General features: G+C 40.4%; 1 protein-coding gene across 1 annotated transcript in view; it reads right to left on the bottom strand.

Annotated features, from left to right (window-relative positions):
- Positions 1–6,241, bottom strand: part of LOC104950788 (collectin-12-like) — a 20,907-nt gene extending 14,666 nt beyond the window's left edge. The window contains exons 1-2 of the mRNA XM_010777352.1: positions 5,792–6,241; positions 4,113–4,613 (exon numbers count right to left, since the gene is read on the bottom strand). Of these exons, the coding sequence (XP_010775654.1) occupies positions 4,113–4,589 (477 nt within the window). The 5' untranslated portion in view covers positions 4,590–4,613; positions 5,792–6,241. The remainder of the gene's footprint in view (positions 1–4,112; positions 4,614–5,791) is intronic.
- Between the last annotated feature and the right edge of the window lie 4,551 nt (positions 6,242–10,792).

The raw sequence follows: 10,792 nt of genomic DNA, 5'->3' as shown, positions 1-10,792 counted from the left end.
TTCAGACAGGTTTTTATAGAAATGGATCAGGACAAAAAGAGAGGGGGTCTTTTTTCCTGAAACTTTCAGAATCCCTTTACACAGAGGGGACACATGTTGATGTATAAAAGACAGGAACAAGTGGATTTTTGCATAATACATGTAGGTCCCCTTTAAATCGCAACTGGTGCAATATTTCTTAAGAGTATGGCGAATTTGGTGAACAAATTAATTAATTGTTTCAGTTTTAAGATCTTCACAAAAATGAAGGGCACACCACCAAGTCAAAAATTATTTGTTTATCCTTCATGAGATTTGGATAACGAATGTTCAAAACCCAGAGGGACTGAGACTACATTTTCATTTGATAAAAGATACTTTCAAGAACAATTCCGCAAACACCAACTCAACTCATTGTTTTTCCACCCTACACTTTCAAAGATTGAAACCTTGTTCCCAGACCCTTTTTTGCTAGTTAATGTTTGAATACCTATGATGTATAAAAAATCTAATGTGTAAGAGCAGCAAAGATGTCTTCAACACCAAAAAAGGGTCGCTATTCAGCAACTAACGACCTTGAACACATCTAGGTATCGAAACAAACATGGACCCTCAAAAACGTTGGGAAATATTTTGGCTTTCATTTTAAAGTGGTCATCTGTCTTTAAGCCTTTTTTAAAGTAAGCAGCAATAAAAAAAAATCTATGAAAGTCTCATCTTTATATTGTGTGGAATGGCGGCAGTCAAAAGCAAAGCAGTAAATAAAACAATCAATAGCTCGCTGCTGTAATTGCAGCTTGAACACAGATGCATTTTCCTTAAATGTTTATGTACATGACAAGAGAACAGGCCAGTGGATCAATGATGATGAGCATAATAAACATAATAAAGGATAAACGCTGTATTTGTACACAACTATTGAGCTGTTTTTTTGTAACATGTTCAAAAAATCTAGATAAATCATGCTAGGAATCTCAATTTTACATAAAACAACCCTAACTCTTTGATCGTTTAATATCCATCATGTTAGCATAATGTATGGCAATAAAAACCTACTTTATCTCTTTGTCTCTCCAAATACACAATTCAACCAATGTCTGCATACCTTTAGTGTGGATGAGTGGCAGAGAATTTACGCTGGGAATAATATTTACACTGTGGACCACCAACTCTGCAATGCTTACACAGTGGGTCCTGCACACTCACACACACACACACTCACAGTGCACGGAGGAACAAAAACACAGAGAGCTGTCTAGTCAAATCAGCTCTTATGACATAACCTGGTTCAAGTTTTAAACAATAATGCAATGTGGAGCATGTGTGTGTGTCATTTATTAGCCATGCTGTCTTGGAACAAACAGTCCTAGCTGTCACCAAACAACAATCAGCAGTAAATCAGAAATGTGATCAGGACTATACCTCAGGCAGGATGTGCTCACCATAGGAGCATCTGCTATATGTTAGGAACTTACTTCAGCAGCCACAGAGCTTTGAACAAAACAGACATAATGTAATGCAACATTAACATCTGCCAAAACAGCCTGTAGCTTAGTTTTAATTTTCTCTGCTCTACTCTCAAATAAAACATGTGAAAATCCTGTTCAAAAACAGCAATAACAATATTCTCCTTGCTTTGAAATATCTAAACACACCTTCAGTCCTTGTGTAAGCACCAGCGTAAGAGGAAATAGGCTTGGCCAGAATCCCAACCATTAAAAGAAACAGCCAACAAGATGTGCACTTGTAGGATTTCCAAAATGCCTGCGCAGGTCTGCCAATTCTATTTGTTTTTCTCACCAATTTAAAACGCAACTGCTCATACTGCAGGGGTATCCACCATTAACCACACCAAGCAGCGATATGCAAGAGAGAATAACATGCCTTTCATCCCCATGACTTGGTACTTGAGCGTCTACAGTGAGCAGTACGGATACTTTGATATTAATCCCCAAAGATTAATGGCTGATAATTAATCGTTAATCATCTCTCCCTCACATGGAGCTCAGGTTATTTCATACCTCCAGGAGAGGGACCGGGAAAACCACCTCTCTGTAGCCCCTCACAGACCCCCGAAAGACGGACTAAGGACCTCCGACAATTAATTAATTAATTCCCTCGGAGTGTGTTGTGGTAGCCCCAAAACAGAGACCTTGTAGATGCTTTGTATCGCTCAGGGACACCTGGTGGAGTAGAGGATGTATGGTAGTGTGCTTCCAAGTGTGCCAGTTTTGAGAAGGTCTGTATAACTATTAGGACTTTCCTCAAGGCCTCAAATCAAACCTTAAATACACAAAACTATTCAACACATTAAATGTCAGGTTACTCATCCAGGAGACTTCTATTCAATCTGTGAAAACAGATGTATAATGGATCAGTAGGGAACACTTTGATAACTCATTAGTGAGGTTCAGGCTTCAAATGTATAACAGAACAAATACCTTTTACAAGGGGCATGGAGATTGAAAGATAAGGGTAATAACAGACAGGAAAGGTGAAATAAAAAACACAATTGGCCTATGATCAATTACTATTTCCCCATTGGGGGTTGCATGGGGCATGGCAGAACATGAGGACTCAGATTCTATTTTGATATTGGAGATGCAGATATTAATAATGCCATCCTGATATAAGCGGCAGTTCACCCAAGCCAGGTAGCACTTATTCCCAGAGTCCTGAAGGAGAGTTGGAAAAACACACATTTACCAATTTAGAACGATCGACGTTGGTTTGACCCACGTCCAACTGTCAATTTGAATCCACAACTCCATTTCCTTGAGCAGCTTTCCAGCTATGTGCTCATAAAATATCCACACATGTGTATCTAAAGGTGTGTCTACCTGTCTGCAGTATCTACCTCAAACACCTTGTCAAGATCCTCCTCCAAAAGATGCAGCCTTCCAACTCTCAGCTCCCACTTCTAAAAACATCATGCAGTCCTGGTGCAGTCACTCAACAGATATAACCTACAAGCTTCCTGAAGACAAAGCAAAGATTTGAGGAAGAAGACTAGGTATTCATGTTATAATTTTTTTTTGTTATACTTGGCACCCTGCAGATTTGACTCCAGGTACAAAGGAATGTACTCAGGAAATAAATATGACGCAGGTCCTCGTTTCGTCTTTTTACACCGCCCACTTTGCTGCATCAGGATTGAAAGAATATTGCAGTGGTTCATCTTCAAATTATTTTCATAGAGCTTAGATTTGGATGCACATTCTGTTCTTTTTCTCCAGTGTGTTAAAACATCCCACAGATGAAAATTATTCAGGCGGGATGTGCAGCTGAGGGGTAATAATAGACACTAAAACAGACAAAAGCAGCTAAAAGCTGATTTAACTTGGAATATTTTGACATTCTTATAATAAAATGAATGATTTATGGCACAAATGGCAGCCAGAAAATGTGAGAGAGGGATACTGTCAGCTCAAAGATAGTATTTAATCTGCACACGGTGATTAATAAAGGGGGATTTCAAACACATTGGGCTAATAACTTTGAATCATCTTTGAAATTGATCCCAAAACAACTTGAGTGATGCTATCAAGCACTTTAAATCCCCTTAAACTATAACAACAAGGATGAAAGTAAAACCAGTAAAAAGAATAGAGTAAAAATATGTTACTAAATGTGACTGTACTTTTCAAAGTTATGTCAATGGCCTCTATATAGGAAACACTTTCTTTTGTAGCAATGTGGTTTGGCCAAGTCAATGGCTAAATCACTGGAATTATCCGCCATACAGAGAAGCACTATCAGTACACAAGTCTAAAATATAAACCATCCAAATCTCAAGCCAGCGCAACTCTGCAAAAGTAACATTGACTTTCCCAATGAAGACAAGCTCAAGACAACTGCAAGAAGAGAAGCCATTCCTACATAGAGCCACACAACATTGCTCATCTCATAGTCCCAAACAATGGCAGAGATTCATCCATACTGATTGGACAAATGAGCAGATGGATTTCACCAGTGTGGCGCCTGCTACTGGGGATTGTTTAGTCTCATGGGAACACATAGAAAGGCTCATGTTTGCACTTAAAAGCATATGGATCACATACCTTGTATTCAAGGGAAATGTGTCAGCTTGGCAATGCTCACACATTGGGGAGTGAGGACATATTTGGTCTTACCAGGCGTCGGACAGATTTAGGTTTCCAGCATGTGAAAGGATATGGGTTACAGACGACACGAAGACACCAGTTGCGAGGCCTTGTTGTTTGCTTTAGGCAGAGGAAGGCCACGGGGGCCAGGACGGGGTACGGCTGCACTTCCTCCTCCTCGGAGATACAGTCTGGATCCCGAATAGGAGTCCTAATGCAAACTCCCAATCTTGGTCCAACTTCCAGCTCCGGTTCCTGGTCCTCCTGCACCTCAGGACTCCATTCCGCTCCATCGCCACGACCAGTCCGACTCCTCCTCGTATCCACCTCCTCCTCGTCCTCCTCTTGCTCATCGTGGCCTCCCCCGGGGTCAGCATCATGACCAGGGCCGTCGTTCCTGTAGGCCGAAGGTATGGCGAGCCTCACCTCCTCCTGAACCCCCTCCCGCACCTGCCCCTCCGGGCTCTCTGCGAACTGAAAGCGCACTCTCCCCTCGCCATCAGTCATGATAGAGCATCAGGCAGAGCCACTCTGAAGAGGGGGTCAGAGGGAGAGGGGTTAGATAGAGGTGGGCAGTGGGAGGGGTGGAAAGAAGGACAACAATCAATGTGATGAGACAGGGAGAGACGGAGAATAGGAAAGAACATTTGCAGAAATGCAGAGAAACAGTGACAGAAAAAAGAAGGAGGGTGGAAGAGAGAGATCAACTTAGCAAAGAGCAATTGGAGACGTATAACGAGCCAAATAAACACTCTCATTTCTCCTTTAATCCCTCAGCGGCAAAAGTACTTGCGTCCAATAAATCTACACACAGATTATCAATATTCGTTAACTAACCTGGCAGCGTTTGAAGCTTTTCATAAGCTTTCATATCAAACATCTCTCCAGGCTTTTTCTTAAAATGAACTATAGCTGAGATAGAAAATACAACACATAGGATTCTTTGTAAGAACATCTAATAAATATTATATGATTATATAAACAATTAATAAATACAGTAAACTGAGCGTTCAGCAACATAGACCTGCTGTTTCAGTGCCAACATAGTGTAGAAACACATTTATGTATCCATAGCAATAAAGTAATAAACTGTCAATGCCCCATAATTATATTGTGATATAATGGGAATACTGGGGATTTTTTTTCCCCCTCTCACTCGCTCTTCCTGTTGCTATGTGATTGAACAGATGGACTGCTCTGTCTCTGGTCTACTGGAGGTTTTTAGCCCACACCACGCAATGGTGGGCAGGGAATGCGCAAAAAGAAAAAAAAACACAATAAATGCCACGCTAATCCTGATTATTATAATAAGTACAATAACATCGAGCAGGAAACATTAGTCACCATAATCCAGCTAACAGACTTTTATCTTTTACGGTTTTATTTTAATTTTTTTTAATGGGCTTTGTTGTCCATTGTTTGCCGTTATGAGAGACAAGCGCATCTGACGCTTGAGGCAGTTGTATGCTCTCCTAAAGGGAGTGTACTGTATGACAAAAAGGAGGGAACATGTGAAACATGCAGTAATTAGGATAGCTGTTGAAAAGTACTTACGCGTTTCAAATGGTGTCAAAGGAAATGAAAAGAGAATGGAGCGCCCATCACCTGTGTTTTTGTTTTTTCGCCATTCAAAAGTGGACTCAATCCTGGACTCGATGGCAATTAAAACATTAAAAGGCAAAGAGGAAAAGTTTATGATTTAAAAATACCTTATCGAGACGGAATCGGAAGTTCCCATAAGCATGATCCGTGACTTTCCGTGTTTCTAGCGCACCCAGCCTTTCCCAGCAACCCGGAGCTTCCCTTTCCTTTCTTTTTTTCCTCTCTGCAAATCTCCTCACTTCTTTTGCTTTTCACAGATCAAAAAGGTAATCCGAAAGACGTTGTAAAAAAAGAAAAAGAAAAATCACTGGAAGTAATGAAAGAATCACTTAAAGCGGTCTTCATTTGCTATCCACATCCATGCAACCATCAATCCGTCCATCCTCGCTGAGGTGTTGTTTTACGCAGCGTGGAGCGGAGATGCGCGCCAGGGTCGAGCCGTGCTGAAGCTCCGTGGATGATCTGACACAGAGAAACTTGGCCCAGGACTCGGGAGTCCTGACACGTGACGTGGACGGCCCGGCTATAGGAACGTAACGCACAGTAGGAGACACACACGCGCGAAAAAAAAGCCAGGAAGAGCCAAGCCGGGCGCGCACGCCCCGCTGTGTTTCATGCATCACCATGCAGTCAGCAGAAGATAATGGAGATGGAATGAAACATGTATTAGCCCATACCCTCTGTGGGAGTATGCCACAGAAACACAATGAAACGTCATTATTATTATTATTTTATTTTATGTATTATTTATTATATTATGTTCTTGAATTTGTAGCCAGTAAGTGCTTCTGTATGAAAACACTACTGTATACAATGGGAGTTAAGAGAGATGAATTGTGTCTCTATTTTTTCAGTAAAAAAAAAAGAGAGTATAGACCTATAGCCTTTATTTCCCCTGACGTTAATTCATGTCTGTTGGGTTGAGCAGATTGTATTTCGGGATTTCCACTACACGTTGGGGTGCTGCAAACAGTGCGGTAAAACAATACAAGAGAAACTGGGCTGCAAGAAGATATTGAGCAGTGGCCATATTTGTAATTGCAGGACATGACGCCAAATTAACTCAATACATAACTCATACACTCAAAATTACTCTTTTATGACCAATTCAATAACGATAAAAGTCTCAAAGAGCCATATTACAACATTTTTGTTTTGGGGACAACTGTCGTGTTGGTTAGATTTGCTTTATGATATCTGATTTAGGCCATAACATTGGTGCCAGATCAGCCTTTTTTGAAAAAATATCCAATTATATAATTTGATTTTGAAAATCTGAACCAAATATCCCTTGTTAGTGGACAAGAGTAGCTCATGATACTCAACAGTCAGCAGGAAGTCACCTTGCTTAGCACGAAAAATACATCATCGGGTGTAAAATACACAAACGCTTGAAACGTGTGTGTGTGCGGTGAGCAGTGTAAATCAGCCATCTTGGAACTTGCCATCTTCCTGTGGTAAACATTTTCTGTCAGTTTCATCATGCTGAAAAAAACTGAATGAGAACACAATGCCAACATTGGGAAAACACAGTATTTGCACACACAATTTATATTTTCTGCAGTCAACATGTTAAGCATATACGTCAATGTTTAGTACCTGTTGTTGCATCTGTCAATTCTTTAGGCGTTCTGATCTTTACAATTAATTTAAACTCCCATGCTGCCTGAATGATTGATCACGAGGTACACTATATTTAATGAAGAGTGTTTCAGAGAGAGGCTGAAAATCAAAGATTGAAGAAGACAGGGTGTTGAGCGGACGGACATTTATGCTGGGGTAGAGTTTAATGCTGTAGATTTAGGATCCTCACGATAGGAGCATATGCTGACTTAAACACCATAACAAGAACCTGGCAGAAACTGGGCAGTCATAGATGTTAGGATGGGGAGGATGAAAGGGCTCCACTTTTGAATTGAATCCCACAGAGTTCATTTGACAGATTTGTGGGAGATTTGGGCAGGGCAACAAAGTCAGAAAAGTCATCCATGTGTTCCTGGTGGATCGCTTACTCTGGCACTCAGGAAAAAAACAATAAAACTTGGTTTAACTAGTGCTGCTTTTGTTCCCACTGGAGAGGGAGCAGATGTCACTGCAAAGAACAAACGCAAGCCTATAGTCTTTAGGACGGAAGTAATGAAAACACTGGTCAGTCTGAGTTTTTAAATCCATCAATCATACAAAAAACCCAGTACAATTGACTTAATATAGCTTAGTGTTAGTGTGTGTGTTTTCATAATGTCTTGAAATGGTATGAAAAGGAAGTGACATCACATGTTGGTTGCATTTATGTGCCGTTAAAACGAGAGTTAGAAAGCCACACCTTCAGAATATATTGAAAATCAACACTGTCAGACTTTGAATTTTGCATTTTATTGATGTCAGGACAACCAAGGTGCTTACAAAAGTGAATGCCAGATCGTCACGTCATCCAGGAACACAAAAGAAGTATTGCGCCACATTCGTTTTTTGTCAATTTAAAAAGTAAATTCAATAGTGTAAAAGCCCTTGTGTCATGTTTTGTATAAAAAATGTTTGGCAGTGCCTTGAGTGACGTATTTTTGATTTAATGAATATTTGATGAAAAGCAGATACAACAATACTGTGTATCTTATTGGTCCAATAAATATTAAAGTGTCCATCAAGCTGCAAATAACCGTGGTTTGAAATGATTACTAGTTGATCTCACTTTTTATTATTTATTAAGACACATTATACTACTAAATTATTAACCTCCCAGTCCTGATAAACTTTATTTTTCACAGCATCAATGCTTCGTTTCTCTATATTTTGTGAGGCAGGAGGACGATTACATTTTATACCAATTCTTCTTCAAACTTAGACTAAGTCCTTTAGCAAAGTCTACACATATGCAGACAGAAAGGGTGCATAATGGAATTGAAAGGCCAAGTTGTAATCCCTTAATCTTTGTGCACATACATACAGAGTCATATGAAAAATATAATCTGCTGATCCTGCTGTATTTAGCCTCAAGTCTGCATGTGGCACAATAACTGGTTGTTCAAATGACACTGCAACTAGCGATTTATTGAACTGGGTTAATATTTAGATTTTCGAGAGTTCAATGGGGCTAACATCTGCTTTACAATCTAAATGTAACGTTCCCCGATTTGGGATTAATAAAGTATCTATTTTATTATCCATCTATCTAACTCAGAATGATGCAACATTTAGGAAGGTACTATTTGTATAGGTCTGTTCCAAAATGGCAATAGTTTGACTTGGTGAAAAACACGAGGAAAGTAGAAATGTCAGCTGAATCTGACCATATATGGAATTTCAGGGCTCTCCAAGACACACATACTGTATGAGTTTCCCCTAATTTGACTTCCAGTCCTCAGTTTCTCCATTGATTTCCAGCCCCTTGTAACAAAAACAGCGATTGTTTTTACAAATGTCTCTAGGGACAGTATTCACCATGTTCTGTGGTTAAAAACTATAGCAAACTACTTTTGTGCTAACACAGTGACAGTTAGACAGTGTCAGTTTGTTGCTATGGAAACAGAATGTTGAGAGTATCTTGTTTAGTTTTCAGCTGGTAAATAAACAACACACACCAGAGATGAGAGCAGCGTCACTGCCTGCAAAATCAGCCAATGTATGTCTATGGCCAACATTTCATCACAGCTTCACTGTTACGGCCCGTCTACACAGCAGCGTTAAAGAAATCTTCCAACGCTTCTGCCCATTCACTTTGAATGGGGTGACGTCACGTTGCCTCACTTTTCGCCGAACTGCATTGTGGGAAGCAAAGCGAAGATTTCCGGATTTTTTCAGGATTCAAAAGTTGAGCAATGTTCAACTTTTGAAGCTGAGGTGGAAGCGTCAGCCAATCAAATCTATCAAAAGTATGCAAATCTGATAGTACAAGCGCTAGCCAATCAAACCGCGTGCAAGCTGGGAGTGACATACCGCAGTTCATTTTCTATATTCCTAAAAATGGAGGAGAAATTAGTTATTGCGGTAGCAAATTACCCGGTTCTTTATGACCAGTCCCTATTAACTTACCGGGATACAAACCGGAGGAACCAGGCATGGAGGGAGGTGGCAGAGACAGTGGGTGAAACTGGTAGGTTTTCGCCTGTTTGGGGATTTCATATCCAGTTTACTTCGTTTTAACATTGCTATTGCTTTGTATGTCGGGGGCGGGAGATTCATCTGATTGGTTGTTGGTCGCAAAAAATCCCCAAGCTTCAGATACGCCCACCTCCAAGATTTTTTTAACGCGGCTGTCACGGTACGTCCACACAGCCGCGTTAAAAAAATCTGATGCTAATGACATTCACGTCAATCGTCTAAGTCAGGGTTCAGCAACCCGCGGCCCTCGAGCCGCATGCGGCCCTTTAAGCCCTCTGCTCTGGCTCCCTTGAGTTTAGACAAAAATAAGAAGAAAATAAAAGGTATTTGTAGGACTATTTAAATGTTGTTGCATGGTTGAAAATGTTTCGTATCTTGTATTTTGAGGTGATACTGTGACACATAAATAAAAAACAAAACGGTTTTAATTAGGTCAACTAAAATATGCGTCACATCCTGCTACGGTCCCGCGCCAGCGCGCCTTTTTTCTGCGGGTGAATAACCTGACCCCCGGCTCGATGAGCGAACTATGGATAAATCAAAGAAAACTAAAGAGTACCGGAGGAACACAGGATTTAATTCTGCGTGGACATAGTTATATGGTTTCTCAGCAAACGATGCTGGTTTACCGGTATGTTTGATATGTAGAGAGAAGTTGTCAAAGGTGCTGCAGCCTTTACGTATCGAGGAACAACACGGGAGAGGAAGACAGCTGACGATCTTCAGTCATAATTCAATGGGGTATGTCATTTATTTCAGAAAACAGTTTCTTTTATATTCCATGGAATTCTCTTAACATCCCGNGGTTACCTTGGTTGCTGATTGGCTAATGGTTACACAAGACAAAACATCATTATGACATCACAAAGTGGCCAAAATCTGATCAGCTCATTTTCAGACAGGACCTGTCTGAAAATGAGCTGATCAGATTTTGGCCACTTTGTGATGTCATAATGATGTTTTGTCTTGTGTAACCATTAGCCAATCAGCAACCAAGGTAACCCCCCCCC

This window comes from Notothenia coriiceps, unplaced genomic scaffold, assembly GCF_000735185.1.
Source record: "Notothenia coriiceps isolate Sejong01 unplaced genomic scaffold, NC01 NC01_scaffold00000339, whole genome shotgun sequence".
Lineage (NCBI taxonomy): Eukaryota > Metazoa > Chordata > Actinopteri > Perciformes > Nototheniidae > Notothenia > Notothenia coriiceps.
Note: the sequence above shows the minus strand (reverse complement) of the source record. Positions and strands in the feature narration are given on the sequence as shown.